The following is a 22,479-nucleotide window of genomic DNA, read 5'->3' on the forward strand; positions in this document are numbered from 1 at the left end:
GTTTAAAGCCCACTCATTGTGTCTCCTAAGATCAAGTTCAAAGCCCTCAATATGATCTATAATATTTGAACTTGATCTTAAGAGTCTTGCCACATTGCTTGTATTTATCTCTTTGAGACCAAATACTCTACCATTGCAGAGTTGTGGCACATGCTTTTCTTCCCTCTTTTCTCTATGCTATCTCAGTTTAACGTTCTCAAACCCCTCAGACTAAGATAGATCAGTCACCTTGATATTCACTTTAATGCTGTCCTACATTTTCTCTTCTTAAGACATATAGCGTTTGTAATTTGTTTGGTGTCTGTCTTCCCCACTCAACAGTTAGGTCCAGTGACATAAGGATCTAGTCTGAGTTGTTCATTATTTTAACCCTGGCCTCCAGCAGAGCGAATGCTCAGTAAATGTTTGTTTGATGAATGAAAATGAATAAATGAAATGAATAGATGAATAGAATGAAAGACTGATATAAATATCACTCAAATACATTTGGGATTGAATTATTTTGACAACTTGAATTAGAAAAAAACAAATAATGAAAATTTAAGCACAGATGGGTGGTGTTTTTTAAAATTTTGTTTCAGAGTATCAAAAGTCTTATCTACTGAGGTTTAAATTGATGTGGAAGTATATGAGTATATAATATAAATAGTTTTTCAGGTAAAGAAATTTAAATATATTGGTAAGCCCTGAACAAGTGGAAGGGATTCTTTATGAGAATATATGTGAAACATAAAATCTAGAAGTGATTTGTTTGCTTGTACTCATGCTACGACATGTCTAAACAGCTCTCCAACGTATAAAGGCTGATAACTTTATACTAACTGGATATTTCTAGACCTATTAAGAGTGCAGCAAAACCAGGAAGTAGGTACACACCCCAAAAGTCTTAAAAACAAGTTAAATAGATGTTGTAAAGCTCAAATCGTATGTATACCCAAACTCTTCACTCCAACTTTGCTTGCTCTTAATTTGCACATAATATCAATAATTCCATTGACTTGGCTCTCTCATTTCTAAGACCAAAGTCCCAAACAAGAACTGGACAGGGAAAGGCAGTTGTTAGTAACCCAGTGTTCTCAATGGCAGTGTCAACTAACAGCAGCGTCATCTCGCCCTTCTCCAGACTTATCTGAAACTTAACTTGTGTGACAGCACTAACCATGTATGTCTAGTGACATGATTATGTTTTTGAAAATTCATTTTCTATTATTGATCATAAGCTTCTTAAGGAAAGACCTTGGCTTTTCATTTGCCAAAGCATCACACAAAACCATGCCATAGTTGATATATTCGTAATCAAAATAAAGCAAAACAACTCTGAGTCATCAATACAAAATTAAATTATGTTTAATAGTGTTTGGGAGCCTGGAATGAAGTATTATTATATTTTAGAAATATTTTCATCCCTAATAATGAAAGTAAAAGGCTTTCTTCTAAGAGAGGTGAATACAGTTATTACTTCCATTTTTTTAGAGCCACTCATAAACAAGGGAGTGTCCCAGAGTTGAAGTTTTAGTATTTACTAGTTCTAATTCTATTGATTTAGTGTAGTGTGCCAACCATTTAAATTCCACCTAGCTGATAGCAACCTATGAGGAAGAAAGTAGGTATTCTCACTTTATAAATAAAAACTTGAAACCATAACTTAAATTATGACCTCAACATTACAGCTATCAAGGACCAGAACTTTTAGTCTTTTTGGATACACTTAGCCATAAAACAATATAACATTGTGATAAAATCACAAGCTTTAGTGTCAGAAAGATCTAGGTTTGGATCCTTCCTTAGGTCACATACCAGCTGAGTCACAGTGGGCAACAAACATGCTTAATCTCTTTAGATGGAGGCAGTCTCTGAGCAATTTTTGGTCATGTGATATCATCACATGTCAGCTTGGCAAAGTATGAGATGGACTCATGAGAGGGAATCTTTGAGGAATCAGCTAATGAATTTCTTTTGGCTCCTAAAGCCAAAGCATCAAGCATTAAACAAAAATACATTTACCAGATGACAGCACCCCTCTGTGTTTTAGCAAGTTATTTTTTAGCTTCTTCAACTCTCAGTTTCTTTATATATGACATTGGAATTATAATAGTACCTACCTGAGTCAGTCAGAATAGGACATGTGCAGTAACAAACAACCACCAAATCTCAGTGATTTAAAATAACAAAGATGTATTTCTCATTCACTCATGTCCATTGTTGGTTGACCAGTAGCTCTTGCATCTCATCCTTATATGAGAACCTGGGACAATTGACTTTTTACCATCTGGAACATTGTTGGTCATCATGGCAGGTGGAAGAGATTGTAGCAAAACACACACTGGCTCTTAAAGGTTTTTGCCAAGAAGAGACACACACTCCTTTACTCACATTTCACTGACTTGCCTAACTTCACAGGGTTCGGAAAATGCAATCCAACAATGGACTGTGGGTCTGGAAGGAGAACTGAAATGTTGATGAACAGCCCTAACGATCACCATCTGGCCCTATTAGGATCGTCAGGAAGATTAATTGAGTGAACACAAAACACTAAGCACAATGCCTTGTACTTTACAAGAACTAAGTAGATATTAGAGATAGTTATGGCTTACCTTGGTTATAAACTTTATTAATAACGATGGCTCAAAGCTTATTTCAACTTGTGGCTTATAGTATTCCTTTATAAAATGAAACTTCTGAGATAAAGCTTGTGTCTAAAAAAAAGTTGGGCTGCATAACTCCATAACCTTGCATGTCAGAAATGCCTCAGGGTACTACACAGACATAGCATAATGACTTGGATGACTTGTATGCAATAGTGGTCAGTGATTCTTTTTTATCCAGATGGAAAATTTGTGATTCATAAACTGCTAAAGAACAAAGAGGGTTGGAATTCTACATTTCATTTTATGGAGCCACATTCATTATTTTTGATTGTCCAACCATGATTTTGCACATTCCTTTGCACCATGTTAAGTTGCAAAACACACAGCCTTGCTTACGGTTTATGGATTCTTCCAGGTTGATTGTAAGTCAGATCATAGTCAAGGCAATTTAAGCAAAATAGATCCTCTCGGTTCTTAGAGTCCTTTTTCTTCTCCTTTTGTTTCCTTGGTAGGAGACCTTTCTCATTGCATCTATCTTTCCTTCTTAATAGGAAATATCGGTCATTGTGATTGATGGTTGATTCATTACACTCTACCATACAGGACTTCCAGTATGTTACATCAGTTGGCACTTTCATCTTCAGTGTGTCATTCTGGCCTGTGAGCTCCTCTGGAAAGAAGATCCTGGGTCTTTTAGTCTTGGGTTACCAGTGCCCAGCAGCACCTGGTACTTAGTGGGTCTTCAGTGAATGTGAATGAAGAACAGAATGAATGTGCAACAAAGATATTCTCCCCCTCTAAAGGAATTCCAGGCATAGGGAGAGCACAGGGAGACATTTTCTCAGAGCAGGAGCCCCTGCAAGCCCATGCTAATTGTCTTTTCCTTCCTACTTATTGCTTTCATCCTTCATAGCCAGTCCATGACCACTGGGGAAGCAAGGAGGAGTCTTCGTGATCTTACAGTGCTGCTGGACACTGCTGCCTCAGAGCCATATGTCGCTAATAATAACATTCCCTCCCCCACCTCTTTCCATTCCTGAAAAGAATCCTATTTTAGAAGAAATACAGTCAGCAATTCCCTCTCCTCTGCTGCATCTGAGTAGAGGCTGGGTCTGGTGAGGAAGTCCCTCCATCTCAGTGGCCCTCATACTGCAGCAGGCATCAGAACCAATCTGGAGGGTTTCTTAGGTTGCCGGGCCCATTCCCAGGTTTTCTGATTCAGTGGGTGGCACTGGGCCCATGAATCTGCATTTCTAACGAGCCCATAGGTTTTACCAGTGTGGCCATATTTTGAGTGGCGCTACTATATCAGAACTTTTCCAGTACTCCTTCCTCCCCATGCACAAAGACTTCCGGTGCTATTTCTTTTCAGGTACTGGTTTTGCTCAGTTTTTTATGTTGCTTTTGAATGGTTGGAATGATTGTATTCATCTCTCTTTATGATAGCATAATACTAGTGTTCCCTTTTATGTGTCTGCCCAAATATTTTGATTGTTATGGATTATGAATTCCCACGCGCTGGAACTATCTCGTCCCAGAAGACCTTATAGAGAGAGAAAGCAGAGGGAGTTGCCTGCCCAGCACTTATGAAAGCTGTATTTGGTCTTAGTAAATGTAAAACTCTAAGCACAAAGCCTGGTACCTTAAAAGGGTAAAAGGATGGTTTTCTTGTAGCACAGACATTTGGACCTTTTAAACAACTACTTAAGAAATTTATGAGTGTTTTTATTATACTTCTAGTATCTAGCTAGTTAGCTGGCTGGCCTTTTTGAAATCATTAAAAAAAGAGTTATTTCAGCTATATTGGTGGGAGATAAAATTAATGTGTCTGCAGTTTTTCACAAGGAATTTTTCATTTAGTTGACTTATTCAAGCTATAAATTCATAATTGTAGCTCTTAAACCAATCTTGATGTAACAACAAAGTAATTTGACTTGAAAATAAAAACACACATGAGCTTAAAGAAATGAAAGTCCAGATTTTAAGTGATCTATTTGAGACGTTTATTAATAGATGATCAAAGAAAAATTATATTTAGTTAGACCATAGACTAAGCTCTTTTCCAAATGGATTATCTGGATTTTTTTTCCCTCTATCTATATCTTTGCTCAGGGAGCCTCTAGTTACAACAGGGCCATTTGTGTAGCTGTCAGCAGTAGACATGGACAGCTGTGTATATTTTCAGCAGTGTGTATTCTTCAGCAGTGTGTGTGTGTGCGTGTATGTATGTAAAATATTTTTCAAATAGATGACATGTTAAAAATATTTTTTTGTATTTTATATTTTATATCTTTTTTATATTTTATATCATATGTTTTTTATATTCAATTAACATTTATTGAACATTACATCTTGTCAGTAAGTGATTTTCTACATTTTAAAAATAACTACATAATATTCTTTTATTTAAATATACCATAATTAGTTGATCAAATTATTGTGTTAATATAATTGAAAGAAAAAACATACTTGTTGCCAAATTATCCCCTGGAAAAAGAGAGAAAACTTTTATAGAAACGTTGCTAACAAGAAAAACCTTTCGTTGATATTTCTTCAGTTTATACTTTTCATATGACACTTTAAGGGGAAAATGAAATCTTTAAACTGATTGAATTTTAAAATATTATCAAAAAGTTTAGAGTGATAAGAGTCATTTTTTAATATCCTTTCCTTAGTTTTAGAGACAGAAGGTCAACTCTGTAGCAGTAAACAGATAAAATACCAAAAACTATGCCTCAGAGTAATAAAATACATAAGAAACTAAAAAGATTTAGAGTGTTGCCATTGTTCTCTGCTTTGGGGAACATTTGATCTTTATCTGCATTGGGTGATATGATTTGGATTTGCTTTTTTTTTTGAGGAACTTGCTTATTTCTCACATACAGATTTGATAATTTGTCTAGAAGTGAGTTCTTATAAAGGTTAGAAGTTGAACTGATTTCATCATCACCAACAATTACAAGTTATTGAGAGCATGGCACTGTGCTATGCAATTTCTTTAAATGACATTCTTTATTCTTTCTTTAAATACGTTTTTCCTCGCTGCATTATAAATTCATGATCATAAATTCTTTCTCCCCTTCAGCTCCTTATTTTCTCTCAACATTTCCAATTATGCCTTCTGCCCCTAATCCTATTTCTGTTAATGTGCAGTATGATTGAAGGAGAAATCACATATTCTTTAAGCTAAACAGATCTGGATTTGAAACCTTGCCTTTCCTAGCTGTGTGGCATTGGGCAAAGTACTTACACTCTGAGCCTCAATGAAATGGTACAGGTTTTTTTCTCCCTTACAGAATTTTACTGATAGTTAAACACAGTAATATATATTGTTTCTAAAAAATATCAGAATGCCATAAACACTAGTTCCTTTCTCATTTCTAGTTTTTCATTCTTCCTTCTCAGTTTTCATACTTTCCCCCAAAGTCTCCAGAAGAATAATTTGAACTTCTTGGCAGTTCTCTTGGAAAAGATTCAGGATAAAACGTTTTTCTTTCTTTCTGGAATTCATCATTATTAAAAAGTCACCATTTAACTAATATTTACTTTGATCTCAGTAAGGCTGTAGACCTTAGTTTAGTCAACTTTATTCCATTTAAATTGGAACAAATCCTAAAATGACATTTAAGCAGTACATAGTGCTCAATTATTTTATGAGAAGAAATTACTGAGATCACAAGTCACGCAGGGAGGGTTGGCTGGGGGAGCTATGATAGTGACCGGTGTCTCCATCATGTAAGACTTACAGATTTTACTGCTGAATTCAGTCTTCTGCTTGGCGATTGCCGATAGAAATTCTGCTTCTTAGGTCTAAATCCCCAAACAGTCTAAATTCATACAAGTCTATCTGTGCTGTTCTTGTGGCTCACCTTCCCTCTGTTTTCTATGGTAGAGATTCCTCTCTGCCTCTCCGCTTTTCCTCCTCCCTTTTTTGAGGACAGCTCTAGGATCATCTTTATGAAACCTCTCCTGCTTCTTCTTACCTTTACCCTTACCCACTAAGGTCACTGTCTCCTTTCGACCTTCTCTTCCCATGAATACTTCTGTCTTTGCACCTAGAATGCTTCTTGGTATTGGCTCATCTTCCTGCTTCTAGGCTCTCAGCCTGATAATAAGAACACAGAGGATTTTGGATTCACTTCAGAGCACTGGCACATAGTTTGTGTTCAACCAGTATCTGTTGAATACAGAAATAAATTTTAAACATCACAGGCATGGATTCCTCAGATAAAGGAGCATAGAAGGTTGAAATTATTATAAGTGATGAACTGGATTAAAAGCAGCACAAGCAGAGCTAAATAGAGATGAGAGAGTGTCTGCTTTTCAATGTGAGCTAGAAATTTGAATCAATTATCAGCGTCCTTCTGGAAGAATTAGGAATGTTATTTGATTTACTTAATTACTTGATTTCATTATCTTATGCAGACTAAGGGAGCAAAAATAGTCCTCTTTATCATTCAGAAAGTAATACAAAAATCATTCAGACGCCCTATAAATATATGGTTTAAAGCAAAGAATATTGAAGCTTGGACGAGCTGAGCAATTATTTCAATTTTCTACATTATTTTCCTTTTGAAGATACAGCCAGTTTCAAAGTAGAGTAATGGCTACAGAACTTGAGTTGGAAGCCCTATAAAATTAAGTATTTTCTTGAACTCTTGGTTCATCAGTTTAAGGAGGATGTTGATAACTATTCTTCAGAATTGTGAGGATTTAATGAGTCAATATGTGAATAAGCCAATAAATAGTTGATTAATGTCCAAAGAGTACAAGTAAGATCTGTGATTTAGTATATAACTACAGCAAATCTAAAAAAATGCTTAGAGTATTATAGTAAGTTATGTTTGTCTGCAGGTCTGATATCATTGGAGATCAAAAAGGTAAACAAATGCTAAGTTTTTGTTTTAAAAGCACACACATATCAAAACTCATTGTTATAACCCTACTGGTACCTGATTTTGATTTTCAAAAAATGAAGCTCGAAGGCATTTTTAAAATTCAGATTGAAGTCATGTGAAGTTTTAGTGCAGTTCAACCTTGGCATAAACGTGTCTTAAATAAACCCCAGGGATGTTAATGCCTTAAAGAAAAGTTCAATGTAAATATCCTTTCTTTAGGTTTAGATTAAGCAGGGAAAGGAAAACATGGGGTATTCTTAAGTGCAAGGGAGCAAGGACTGTCTCCTTCCCACCATCCCACCCACTCCCACCAAAGGCCTTACCCAACAGACCCTCACCCACTGGGATGACTCTTGGGTCTCTGTAGACACAGAGCTGTGCTGCACACAAAAGATGACACAGGGTAAATGCAGGAAGCAGAACAGAGATTTAATTTTGGAGCTTGAAAATCAAATAAAATTCAGTCTTGCTTCTTCATCCTTATGAGGAGATAAATGTGCAAGTTAAGTGTAAGAACTCTTTCTGGAGCCCCAGTCCAGTTTCCCTCTCATAATGAATCTGAAGATGTCTAGCCTCTGCGGCTGCATGCTTTATGAAAATGATAATTCCGAAGTTGCAGGATATTCTCAAAAAGAAGCCTGTTTCCCTAAGTGAATCAAAGTTGTAAGGTGAGAGTAACTGAAGGTCATTGGTGAGAACTGAGCTTTCTCTTAAGAAAGCCACACTCTCTTTGAAGGCCAGAAGGGAGCTGTGTAAGTCAGGATGACCCAGCACAGATAAAATTTGGTGATTCTGACAAAGGATTTGCTTTACAATGAAATGCACAGCATTATTCTTGAGCATATTCTAGATATAAATTTCTTAAAGGCAGATACAAATTCTTAATTCATCCTGTAACTTACTTTGTACCCAATAAATGCATGTGTTGCCCAGGTGGGTAGAATTATTTTCTGTGCTCAAGATTATGATGTCTCATAAGTAAGTGCTTCTTTTCTGAATTTGTGATTTAATCTAGTTAGTAGTGATTTTAGTCATTTTCTTTTTTCTCTAGTTCTGCATTTTTGCCTGAAAACATGACACATGTTTTTACCATGAGCAAGCCCACCTAATTACCCAAATGTGTATCAGGTTGGTCTACTTTTTATTCTGTTTTCCAAACTTCAGCATCCTTTTTGTTTGCTTTGTATTTAATTAAGAGTTCCAAAGTGGAAATGAAGTAAGAGCCGTGCATACTTCTGGCAAAAAGATGAATAGTACGGTTACATATAAAGTGAGCATTCTGCTGCCTCTCACCCATAGCCTCTCTCTCTAAGCAGAAGCCCTGTTAAGGGTAGTGGTGTCTTCCACACCCCGTCAGTACATATCTAAACATGCATTCTGTATGTTCGACATAAACAGGATCCTACTGTTTACTTCTCTTCTAAAATCTCCAAATATAATGTGGCCATTTTTTGTTATTGGCATGTATTACTCCTTTTAAATATCTTATAATATTCCATTATAGGGATGCAGCATAATCGAGTTAGCCAACTTTCTATTGATGGACATCCAAACTGTTCCCATTACTATTAGCACTGAATGCATACTTTTATGGATAGGTCTACAAATCTTTCTAAAGGCTGTATTCACAGAGATGAAATGGGGTCAGGGTGTGGAGAAGATGGGCATTTAAACTTTTGAAAGTCATTCCCAAATAAATCTCAAAAAAGTGCCAATTTGTCCTCTCACTGATAACTTATTAGAGTTTATTTCCTCACACCTTACCAGTAATGGGCATAACCAATCATTCTTTTCTTTTCATTTTTGTCTATTAGTGAAGTTATATCTTAAGTTTTGAAATTGCTTTAGTTTGAATTTCTTTGCTTACTGTTTTCATTTGTTAAATGGACATTTGTATTTTTTCTTCTATGAATTGATATTAATGTCTTTGGTCCATTTTTCTCTTGGCTCACCATCTTGTGCAGGAAATTACCAGTGAAGCAAACCATTATAAAGTATAACAGTTATTAAAAACTAAAAATATCTCAGGCATAATCCAAAAATACCCTTCTCTAGTAGAAAGAGGCAACATGCACGTATGGTGTTTTGGAGACATAGTTTTATTCTCTGTTGCTGTTAGGTTAGGTCTCCCTTGAAATCATTTATACTGCTAAGCATTCTTTCCAGTCTTTCTTATATTCCTGATATTTTATGCATTCTTCTCAATTTTTTCCTTTTAGCTATTGTGAGTCAGGATTTGGTAGATGATTCAGTAATCCCAGCAATCCCAAGAAACAATTCCTGTCCTTATATAATTTTTTTTTTTTAAGAGGCGCTGGAAAGAAGTAAAGACCTATAAGAAAATATGTAATTGTTCATCATTTCAGATGGCTAATGTTTGCAATAATTTCTATAATTTTCGCCCTAGTCCGTTTCTTCTTCTCTTCCTCTGCTTCTTCTTCTCTTCTATTTGTCAACAGAACATATCTGACTTTTACCTGCTTTTTTTCTTCACTTCCTCTGTGTTCCTTACCAGCTCCGCTCTGAGTCAATTAATTTTTTCTTTTGGATTTCTGATTAAAAACTCTAAATAAAGCAGGCATTAATTGGTACTTCTTCAGTGATGAATCAGTAGGTGCTCCCATTATATTCAGGAGCCACCATCAGTTGGAAAACTTTATAAGAAATTTGATTTATAGTGTGTGACTGTGGATTAAAAGATGACACAGTTCATTGCTAATTTATATGGTGTTTTTCTCTGGTGAGTGACGGTTTCTTATTTGCAGTAGAGAAGAGAGTAAGACCTTTTGCATCCTTAACAGTATTGGCAAGGCTGGGTAACATGCAAAACTGATTGGCTTACATAGAGTCTCACTTTCTAGTGTTATCTCCATGAACATGGTCACCATACCTCTAAGTGAAGTCCCCATATATGTTCTCCTGCAGAGGAGAGATCGCTATAAAAAGTCCAATTTGTGACTTTAAATGTTTTAGCTTTTTATCTAGGAATATATCAATTAATCGCCTGCATTTTAGTAAATATTTGACTTCTTTAAGGGTAGCTTCTTTACACCAATTTCAAGTCAACATCCTACCAGGAAATACAGTGAACAGGGAGTTTGATAGTCATTGAAAGAGCTTGTTCAGAATTGAAGAATTAGGGTATAGGGCAGGAAGCATATTTCTACTTTAGGGGGAAATGGGCTTCTAATTTCTTCTGTTCCTGCAAAAAATGTCTCCCACTGGGTCTCAGCAGGATTTTTTTCTAACAGCTCATTATGGGTCTGTTATTTGGCCTCCTGAAGACTTTTGTGTTTTGTGGGCTTCATGGTTTTTAGTCCTTGGAGAGCAGTTGTTCCTTGTCATTGTTACACAGCTCATAATTGGTTTAGGCCCATATTTTACAGTTTGTCAAGCTGGCAGGTTTAGAAGGTTAGTAAAAAAGGACATATATGGTATAGATTTCCAAGTGCATTCTCTGCTCCTAGCATTTTCCACATGCTTAGGATATACTTGATCATAAAGCATATTTTATGTATAATGATTTGACTATCATTCTGCTAATTATCAAAAATTTCTGTATGTCTCTTTAGTTCCAGCATTCATGTGAATGTAAAACTATACTGAATATTAAGAAACTGTTTTTTCCAAAGCAGACTAACAAAGACCTTCAGAATGTACATAAAATCATAGCTTAAATTTCTTGTCATAAACTTAATATTTTGCACATTTTCACTTTATATCACTTTATGGCTTCTTCTCTAGTCGCTATATTTCCAAGCCTCATATTCCTCTTTGTTTTCAGTGTTTTATGGCCAAGTGCCCCAATGAAAACATAATGGTGTAATCAATTAGATTACTCAAGCAATTGATTTAGTGGCATCATTAAGAGAAGTAAAAACATCAGACGAACTGGTTTGGGTTTTCCTACCTTGTTTTTATTATTGCTATTATTTTTCTCACAAATCTCCAAATCTGAAGATATGGAATGAATTAAACAGAAAAAGAAAGTTATGATTTATTCTTCTATAATGTATTTCCCACCTGTCTCTTTTATAAACTCAAGTCTTCTTTGCAACTACCAAATTATTAATGTTTTACCACTAAAATACACAGACTCCACTCAATAGTTTTGGACTCCAAATCTCAGTACAAACTTGCAGTCATAATTTTCTTTCCATAGTCAGTGAGCCATCATTAATTATTTAACTTAATATATTAAAATATATTTTTGGTTTGCCTAGCCGAGCAATGAAGGAGTTAATAACACCAAGCAATAAAGAGTTAATAATAATAGCTATTGTTTATTGAGAAATTAATATAATCAACACTGTAGTGAATATTTTATATATATATTACTTTATTTTATCCTTAAAAAGACCTTAAAATCAGACACATCTGACATTACTAATGTAGATGTTCGTTCCCAGACACTGAGCTGTGATCTGCATTCATTATTTCCTTTGCTTTACAGCAACCCCATAGGTACTGTTACTGTCCTTGTTTACAGAAGAGGGAACTGAAGCTCCAAGAGGTTGAGTCAATTGTTCAAGTGTATTGTTAAGGAGAAAACCACAGACCCAAAATGGAGTCACATGTGTTAAAAGCCTATAATCTCATTTCAGTTTTGACCTTCACCAGAAGTGTAATCTTCATCAGTCAGTCTAGACTTTTCAGGTAACCGCTAGTGAGGTAATCTGTCACGTGGGCCCTACCCATCCCCTCCATAGAAGAGGCAATCTGCATGATAAACCCCCTCGCTTTTCCCTTCCTCTTCAAAAGTGATTTTGACCTAAAAATAATCCTTTCTTTGGCTAATAGCTCTCTTGCCTCACTTTTCTTCCTATAAAAACCTTCCATACTGTACAACTCCTCAGAGTTCCTTTCTAGTTGTAGATAGGATGCTGCCCAATTTATGAATCACTTAATAAACCAATTAGAGCTTCAAATTTACTCTATTGAATTTTGTGCTTTAACAGTGGCTAATAAGTAGTGTATAGGGATTCAAAATGCCCTAAGTCTTCTGCAGTACTATATAATGTCTATTAAAGAAGGTTTTGCCATATTACAGGTGGAGAGTCTAAGATATGAAGAGTTTAAAACAACTTGGCCAGGGCTGTGTGGCGATCAAGTGATGAAGCAAAAATGTGACCCCTGTCTCTTTGATTCCAGTATCCATATGCAAAACCATTTTGCTACACATTAAAAAATATTTCTATTCTAATTTTTTAAGCTTTAATATAATCGAACTATTAGTCACCCATAGGCATTTCTATTTCAATTCTGATAAAGATATAGATTAGAAATCTTTTTCTAAAAATTTAAAATGTCTTTACTGGGAAGAAAGTCTTAAAACTATTCTAGCTTAAACAGGAAATACTTCCATCTGTCACATTTGTGGATACTGCATGGGTTTTTGTATAACGTTTTTGTTTGGTCCTGAAGGCATAGATTAATTTTTACTTCCTTTTGGCACATAGCCTCACATTCTGGCAAATTTTTAAACCTCGAGATAAGAATAAAAATTTAAACATGTAAGTAAGATAGTATCAAATATATTAAAAATAATTGGCACACTGTAAGTGAGAAGATAAAGAGAAACCATAAGGCAAAGATCCTCGTGAAACAATCAGAGACAAAGATGAATTAGAATCTGGCTGCATGGCAAACTCCTACTGATGGCGCCAAGCATCCATGAACTGTTGCCACCTCCAGGAAGCCTCTCTGATTCTTCCATATAGAATGGAAGAGCATTCACCAGTGTTACCATAATCATAGTAATCAGTTTATTCCTTTTTAAATGTGTACTTTGTTTTCCCACTGGACACCAGACTCCTTAAAATCAAGGACCAGGTTTTATTAACTTTGTGTCCTAGCATCTAGCATATTTCAGTGATAAAATTTAAGCCAGTTCCCAGTCAACAGATAAATTTGCGGAGTACTTATTACATTCCAGGCATGATTTGAGGCATTGGGCTGGCATGAAAAACAATAGAAAGGAATATTTCACCCAAAAGGAACATTGAATGGGGAGTCTGAAAACTTGAATTCCAATCCTTTTCTTTCTGCTAATTCATTGTTGGATTTTTTACTGCATTCTGGCTGTTAGTTGACTAAAAGGAATGTCTGATTCAAAAACTTCTAAAGTCTCTCCACTCTGCATTATCTCAGATATAAGGGTGTGAATGCATCTGGAACCACGTCTGATATGTAGTAGTCTCACAGTTTGGTCAGGAGAGCACCTAAGTGTAAAGGAATAAACTTCCATGAGGTTATGGATACTAAAAAACAGTATGAATTAGTACTGTGAAACACACATTTCAGAATGTGCTTAAGCTTGTAAGAAGGGTAGAGGACAACAGTAATAAGGCTTTTAAAATTGTTACTGGAGCAAAAATAGGAGAGGATATGCCTGTTAGAAGGGATGCTGCAGTGTTAACACATGACACATAAGGCAGAAATCTCAGTCAAGGAGGAAGTTTTTGGCTGAAGGGTAGAATTAACATGGTCCAGTGGGAAGATGAGCCAGCGTGGGTGAGTAGACGGTAATAGAGTGCTTAAATGAGTTCAAGAGTTTATATCTGCAGTGATAAAGGTAACAAATGTGATTGGATTTCTACTAATGATTTCTGAGATCCATGATGGATGGGTAAGGTGGCACAAGACTAGAGATAGCCCAGTAGGATCTTGGTGTGTACAATGAAGAAGGTGTGTTCTGCAAGTTTTCAACTGGTAATCTTGTTAACTAATGCTAGCAAAATTGTAACTGTTTTTTGAACACTGGGAATGAAAAATAGGATGATTAGTATGCACCCAAAAGTTAACCCAATCTATTAAATTTTTTTTTTTATTTGTCAACAGAACATATGCATATCTGTCTTTTAGTTTGGCTTTTGAAAAAATCATGATTTTTTTTGGAGAATATGGAAATCGAGTGTTGCTGACCCTCTCATTAGGTTTATTTATAACTAGTTGAATGCCCCCTTGAAAAGATAGTTGCTGATCATTATATTCTTCAGGCCAGGAAACATATTTTGAGCCCTGTATCTACTGTACTTCCTACCAGACATCAGTTTTCGCTAATTACATGAATGAATATCAACACAAATTAACAATGCCCACCTAGGAAGAGGTCTCAAGTTCGAAAAGTTTGGATGAAGCTTTGGATCTAGAGACCGATAAGCAAAAAACTCTGTGTTCAAGTTAACAAAATGAAAGTCAGTGTAGTAAAATTCTTTGTTTGGATCTTGGACGAAATAAGTCCCAACCCAGCCCTATCAGGGATGGTAGAGAGCAAAGAGGAGGAGTGTGGAGGTGGGGCTGGCCCGTCCTCAGTCTGCACCTTCACCTGCCAAAGGGAGTCTAGACAGTGTGAGTCCTGCTGCTCTCCCAGGAACAGGCCCCCATGGTTTTTCCCATGTGGTCAGTGTGTTCTGAGGAATGGCAGTTGGTTCATTCATAGTTACAGTTTTAAAGGCAAAGAGCCCTCTTGAGGATCTGGTGTTCTGATGGAAACATGAATCAAAATGAAAACTGACAGGAAAAGAAAACCTCAGTGAAAGCAAATTTGGAGGACTGTCCCTATCTCAAATTCTATAAGAGCACAGGCTCTGGAGTCACCCCCGAGCTGTGTGACCTTAAGCAAATTACTTAAACTCTCTGAGCCTCAGTCTTCTCATCTGTGAAATAGAGGACATAATGATTATATCCACTTCCAGAACCGTTGTGAGAATAAATATATTCTCATACCCAAAGCACTTAGAATAGTGCCTGACCATAAGCAATGTGCGTGTTAGCTTTCATACTGTTATTGTTATTATTAAAACTTAGAAGAATGCTATAGTTTGTTACAATAAGGAGACTATAGTCAACAGGGTCCCTATCCGCGCCCCCCCCCCAAAGTGATAAATGTGTAGGATGTGGCTTTGCAGCATAAATAAAAAAGTAGATTTAGGCTGTTATTGCATATAGTGAACACGTTAGACCAAGTCGACATTGCAGTTTGAAGATGCAGAGGCCTGTGCATTCACTCCCTCCTAGTTGTACAGTTCCACTAGGCTTCTTATTGCAAAATTGCCTTTAGCATCCTCACGCTGTTTCCCAACATCAGTCCTGCTTTACTGCTTCAGTCTACAAACCGAGATTAGTTTTCCTAAGATAACGATGACAATATTTGTGTCTTACACCAGCTCTATTGGGTATAAGTGTAAAATTCAATCATTTAGGAATAATACTTCCTGATTTCCAAGACCTGGCCCTGCTTTCTTTTCAAGCCTGGTCTGGTTTCCTCCCTCAGTGCTGAGCTGTGTGCTAAAAGGCAGGTCAGAGCTCTGTTCTCCAGCCTTTCTTTCTCTTGACCTTACCTAAAATGCTGTTCACTTGATTTTTTCCTGTAATGAATGTTAGAATGCTATTGCCTGCATGAAACTTGTTGTAAAGGTCCCTCTAACTGAAATTTTCATTCTAGGTGTCATCTCATTCTGTTTTAGGTAGATATACTGCCTTCTTCACTAAGTTCCGAGTTCTTTGAAGCAGTGACTGAGTGTGTGCACCTTTGCCTTCCCACTCGGGGCTGGGTCCCTGAGTCACAGTAGAGGCTCACTTAGAGTTGAATTGCCTCCAATGGAATTAAAGGAGGACGGTGGCTCCCAACCTGAGTTTGCTAATCCTTGGGAGTGTGGGTGCCCTTGCCCGGGTCTGGCCAGCCAGCATAGACTGAGTGAAGAAGCTATGTGATCCTTTCATTTCCCCTACCCTATTCTTTGTTTCTAAACTTCTCCAGGAGTATTTTCTCCTTTCATTTTTTAAGTAAACTTTCACAGTCTTAAACTGACATTGCATTTTCTTTGTGTCTAGTCTAACCTGCTTTGCTTGCTCACAAAGGAGCCCAGTCCTGCTCACTCTCCTTCTATCCCCATCTGTCTTTCTCAAAATATGGATTTTTTTCTCTTTCAGTCCCCTTTCCTCTGTCAGCCTCAGGAATAGAAAACGGCACTGCCTGCAGAAAATGTTTTAACAAATGGGGGAGGACTAAGAATCTGTATGGAATAGTAATTCACAGTGGATTTTAAACCAGATGAAAAAGGATTTCATCTGGTTTAAAATCCACTGTGAATTACTATTCCATACAGATGGAATAGCCCTTATTTTCATTCTACTGAGAAAGATTTTAGACTAAATCGTAATCCTGCCATATGGGAATAACTGAGTTAGATGGCTGCTCTCTAATCTAAGCATTTTATTCAAACATTTAAAACAGTTTTGGTTTAAGAAAACATAGGCCGACACTAAGTTTTGTTTTAGCCAAGGTTGGGAGAAGTTCTAGACTTTAGTATATATATTTTGATAAATTTCATAGACTAGAGCTATGGGTTATAGTATAGTTTGTTCTTCCAACATTAAATTATTTTAATCCTAGTTATAACTCCAATGAAAGCAGGATTTACTCACCAGCTTATTCAGCTAGCTAAAACTGTAGATGCCATCTACAGCCCTGTTATTTAAACACAATTCAGAAATCATAAATAAGAATTCAAAAAGAAAGCTTGGCTTTGCAAGACAAGATTTGATGCTGTGAAGAAACCCTCTCAGAAATTTCCCAGAGACCTTTGGGTTTTAAAATATCCTCTGTTTCCTACCTGATTTGGCAGCTTGAGAACTATTCATTACAAATAATGACAAATATTTTACCAACTCATATATCACTGCTTTTTGTTTTGATATTAATTTCGTTTATGCTTTTAACTAAGATATTTAGTATAGTAATATGATGGTTATTCGGCAAATCTCAGGAGAAGAATTACTTACTCCCTTACTGAGCATTTTAGCAAATATTTCCTGTTTGAGCTACTATATTGAATGCCTCTGATAATAAAAATGTGAATTAAACTTAATGTTTGACCATAAGACATGGGAGAACTAAGACATTATAATATGGCGAGTGCCACAGAAAACTTGCTAAAATGCTCTGAGAGATGAAAGCTCACGTGGGTTTTGTTGAGTCAGTCAGAGAAGGCTTTGTAAAGGAGGTGGAATATGAGCTTTGATGACTAGCCAGATGTTAATATGTGAGATTGGGGGGGTGGGTAAAGGAAGGTCTAGATGGATGGAACATTATTAACAAAATCTCGGAAACAGTATAATAAGGAGTACAGAGAATATTATTGGGTCTTAGTTTTATGTAAATGGAAGGGAGCAGTTAGAGATAAAGCTAAATTCTATGGGTTTGAAATCCCGGATTAAACTTTGGTAGGTAGTGGGAAATATTTTATCCATTATTCCATTCTTTAAACAACTTCAGAGCTGCGTTTTGGGGTAATTAATCTGCTGTCAGCATGTAAGCTTGATTGTGGAGGAAGAGAAGTTGGAGTTTGGAAGACCGGGAGGTTATTATAATGGTCTAGTAAGAGTTAGTAAGAGCTGCCCTAGGCTGGGAAGAGTAGGTTGGAACGAAGGGGTAGAATCGAGAGCCATTTTGTAGTGAAAATTACTAGGGCTTAGAACCTGATTGGAGGATAAGAGGAAGAAGAAAGGGAGAAGTTAAAGATGACTATGAAGAGTTAAGCCTGAGAACTGACACCATTAAAAAAGTCAAGTATTGCTGGTAGAATGTGAGTTCAGCTTTGCTAGTGGTGCATGAATGCGCATATGTTCCCCCATGGTGAGTTGGAAATGTGAAATTGAAACTCAGGCTATGATTTGAAATATAGACTTGGGACTCATTAGCATAAAGGAGATGGTGGAAGATGTAGGAGTGGATATGAGTGTCAAGGGAGAGTATAAAGGGAAGATGGCCAAGGACAGCATCCTCAGGGGAAGGTAGTCTACTTTTAGGTGAGAGAAGATGAGCCAAAATTGAAATAGTGAGGTTAGGAAAGAGGCAGGAAGGCTTAACATTATGAAAGACTGGACAAGAGTTTCAAGAAAGGAAGGATCAGTAATATCCATGGAAATAGAGAAATAAGGAAGATGAGAATTGAGAGGAAGAAATTAAATGTGGTAGTTAAGAGTTTATTGGTGACTTTTACAAGAGTGATCTTAGCTCACAACAGTGAGATGCCAGAATGTATTCTCTTTTTTAAGTCTATGGTTTGTTTATTTTGGGCCTCTTAAGTATACAGATATTTCCATTTCTTTAAAATAATGCAGATAATGAGGTTGTGTGTGTGTGTGTGTGTGTGTGTGTCTATGAGATATAGAGGAGCAAGAGTGTACGTGAGCATGCCTTAGGACCAAGGGACTATTTTATATAATAAGTGATAAAATTATTTAAGTAAAATATATCTCGAGCTGACATTTTATTAACAGTAGAAAAACTAATTCAGCCAAAAAATGAAATTTCCAGGATTTAAATTAGCCAATAAATAAAACTTCTACCCAGACTAGGTTAATTAAAAAATTTTTTTTCTGCTCCATTTCATTACTTAAAACAAAAATATATAAATAATTGTTGAGTTGATGAGCATACCCCAGAACACATTTATGTTATCATCTTTCTTTTCTTTTCAGAGTAAAAGAACAAGCTATGATAGCCACTGGTGGAGTGATAACTGGCCTGGCCGCCTTGAAAAGGCAAGACTCTGCCAGATCACAGCATCATGTCAACCTCAGCCCATCACCTGCTGCTCAAGAGAAGAAACCAGTCAGGCGTCGGCCTCGGGCCGATGTTGTGGTTGTTCGAGGAAAAATTCGGCTTTATTCTCCATCTGGATTTTTCCTCATTTTAGGAGTGCTAATCTCTATTGTAGGAATTGCAATGGCAGTCCTTGGATATTGGCCCCAAAAAGAACATTTTATCGATGCTGAGACAACATTGTCTACAAACGAAACTCAGGTCATTCGGAACCAAGGTGGTGTGGTGGTTAGCTTCTTTGAGCAGCACTTACATTCTGATAAAATGAAAATGCTTGGCCCTTTCACAATGGGAATTGGCATTTTCATTTTCATTTGTGCTAATGCCATTCTTCATGAGAATCGTGACAAAGAAACCAAAATTATACACATGAGGGACATCTATTCTACAGTCATTGACATCCACACGCTAAGAATCAAGGAGCAAAAACATATAAATGGCATCTATACCGGTTTGATGGGAGAAACGGAAGTAAAACAGAATGGGAGCTCCTGTGCTTCGAGACTGGCAGCAAATACCATTGCCTCTTTTTCAGGTTTTAGGAGCAGTTTTCGGATGGACAGCTCTGTTGAGGAGGATGAACTTGTGCTAAATGAAAGCAAGAGTTTTGGGCATCTTATGCCACCTTTGCTCTCTAACAGTTCTGTCTCTGTCTTTGGCCTCTATCCACCTTCTTCCCAGACAACTGATGATAAGACCAACGGCCCTAAGAAATGTGAAACCAAGTCAATCGTGTCGTCATCCATCAGTGCTTTTACATTGCCTGTGATCAAACTTAATAACTGTGTTATTGATGAGCCCAGTATAGATAACATCACCGAGGATGCCGAGAACCTCAAAAGTAGGTCAAGGAATTTGTCCATGGATTCCCTGGTGGTCCCTTTGCCCAAAACCAGTGAGTCCTTCCAGCCAGTCGGCATGGCACTCCCACGGAATAATTCCATTGGGGAGTCACTGTCAAGTCAGTACAAGTCCTCTGTGGCCCTTGGGCCTACAGCTGGACAGCTCTTGTCTCCTGGGGCTGCTAGAAGACAGTTTGGGTCCAACACATCTCTGAATTTGCTCTCGTCACATTCAAAATCCCTAGACTTAGACCGAGGTCCCTCCACCCTGACTGTTCAGGCAGAACAGCGGAAGCATCCAAGTTGGCCTCGGTTGGATCGAAGTAACAGCAAAGGATATATGAAACTAGAGAACAAAGAGGACCCGATGGAAAGGTTGCTTGTGCCCCAAGCTGTAATCAAAAAAGACTTTACCAATAAGGAGAAGCTTCTTATGATTTCAAGATCTCACAATAATTTGAGTTTTGAACATGATGAGTTTTTGAGTAATAACCTAAAGCGGGGAACTTCTGAAACAAGGTTTTAATGTTAAAAAATATATCATTTTACAAGGCTATATATTTTAAAACTATTTTCACCAATGTTACCTTGTCAAAGCATTGGTTATAAGCCTTTTTAATCAAATGGTTCGTAGTATATTAGGCCTGGCTGCTTAATTCTGTGATGGAGATAGTTGTATTTTGGGTTACTAAGATTGTAGTACTCTATATTATCACATATGATTTTATTTTTTCCATTCTTTTGAAAGCATGATATCTTTTATTAATATGAATACAAAATTCTTTCATCCAAATTAAAGCTCCTTTTCTTTACCTTTAAGTTCTGTCATTGATGATCATATTCATAGAATGAAGTGTCCAGTTCGGAAAAGTTAGGGTACCAAAGTGTGGATTACAATGACCAAATTCAGGCCAAAGCCTCAATATATATCTCAATATATATTTATAAATGAGTGTGAGTGCAAATCTTAAGTGTGATTTTCTGAACTATTACTTTTATATACGATTGGTTAGATTATTTAAAAGGAATAAGATCTAGCTTCTGTGCGAGCTAAATAATATAAAGTGGTTTAATTCTGTGTGAGCTAATTGATATGAATTGGTTTTGTTGGTAGGTAAGTAGTATTTTTTCCAACATCTGTTCTATTTTAGTGATATTTTCTTAAGAGACCATGTATTCAAGAGCCATGGCTGAAGATGCAAGATATTCTTAGGAGTAAATAATCAAAATGTGATCACCTATAACTTTAGATATTCAGAATCAAAGTTTCTTTGTGACTGACTTGAAAAAATGAATGGACCAATTTAGTTTTTAGAAATGCTACCTTGAAATAATTTTATTCATAAAGAAAATGTTGACTAATGAATAAAAATGCGTTATATGCTAGTTAATGCTAATTAGTCTTGGTACCTTTTGCTAGCCATCTCTATTATCATCCAGTATCCACTCATTCTTATGTCCTTATTTTCCTCCAATATATTTTAGATCTTGTTATTTGGCAAATAATCATCTAACCTTGACTTTTCTTTTTATCTTTGCATATCACTAGCTTGGTGGTTCAAGAAAATTTGGTCCTTGATAAATTGCCTTGAAATATACCTTGTGCTGGAAAGCCTTAGGATGACTCCAAAGACTTTCATATGGCATAAAACAGTTTCAGGATTGTAGTTCTCAGTTATTGAAGATAATAAATATTAAAATGATGTTTCCATCATAAAACTTTCATGTTTTCCATTAGGGTAACATAATTTTAAGAATTGTTTAATGGACTACTCAGGAAACTTTACAGGCTTTTTCCAATGCCTAAACATTTCTGAACATCAGTATTGCAGTTGTTGAAGAAGAGAAGATAAATTTCCATTTGTTGGTCCCCACAATTCCACCTTGTGTTGGTGTCACGAATTTTCCTGAATTGAGGCACAGTGTTATTTGTTAGAACATCAAGCCTGTGTATAATAGAGTGGGCTCAATATTTTACTACATAGCATTTAATAAACCTCTGTTCTTAATAGAAATTTGTGTTCTTCATACATGTTATTACTTTTTAAATAAAATGTAAAGTTCTGTTTATTGTTTTTCAAATTTTCGATTACATTCTACTGAAGGTGCTTGATATATGAATTGGGTGCTGTGGCTTTTGGCTTTTTTTATTTTGCTTCTGTTAGATTAGAGAGCTAGGTCTATTCACCTATTTAATTAGGCTATTTTCATGTTTTGTACCGTTGGTGTGATGGTTAATTTTATGTGTCAACTTGACTGGGCTAAGGGATGCCCACATTTCTAGAAGTGTTTGTGAGGATGTTTACAGAAAAGATTAGCCTTTGAATCCATGACAGTGAAGAAGATAGCCCACATTAATTCTGGTGAACATCATCTAATCTATTTAATCTGTTGATGGCCTGAATAGAACCAGAAAGCAGAGGAAGGCAAATTTGCTCTCTGTGCTTGAGATGAGACATTTGTCTTCTCTTGCCCTTGAATATCAATGCTCCTAGTCCTTGGGCCTTCAGACTTGGACTGGGGTTTACATCATTGGCTAC

The 22,479-nt window shown here is 36.5% G+C and overlaps 1 protein-coding gene across 4 annotated transcripts in view; it reads left to right on the plus strand.

The window, feature by feature from the left end:
* TMEM200A (transmembrane protein 200A) overlaps positions 1 to 22,009 on the plus strand; it is a 72,258-nt gene extending 50,249 nt beyond the window's left edge. For 2 of the 4 annotated variants that reach the window (XM_015600036.2, XM_006926165.3), the window contains exon 2: positions 18,974 to 22,009. In XM_015600036.2, coding sequence (XP_015455522.1) covers positions 18,990 to 20,465 — 1,476 coding nt within the window. In that variant the 5' untranslated portion in view covers positions 18,974 to 18,989 and the 3' untranslated portion in view covers positions 20,466 to 22,009. Of the gene's footprint in view, positions 1 to 8,537; positions 8,615 to 13,976; positions 14,000 to 18,973 lie in introns of those variants that run through there. The other 2 variants (XM_015600035.2, XM_025042429.1) reach the window with 2 other exon arrangements.
* Positions 22,010 to 22,479: the final 470 nt, after the last annotated feature.

Source organism: Pteropus alecto, unplaced genomic scaffold (genome assembly GCF_000325575.1).
Source record: "Pteropus alecto unplaced genomic scaffold, ASM32557v1 scaffold79, whole genome shotgun sequence".
NCBI classification, from domain to species: domain Eukaryota; kingdom Metazoa; phylum Chordata; class Mammalia; order Chiroptera; family Pteropodidae; genus Pteropus; species Pteropus alecto.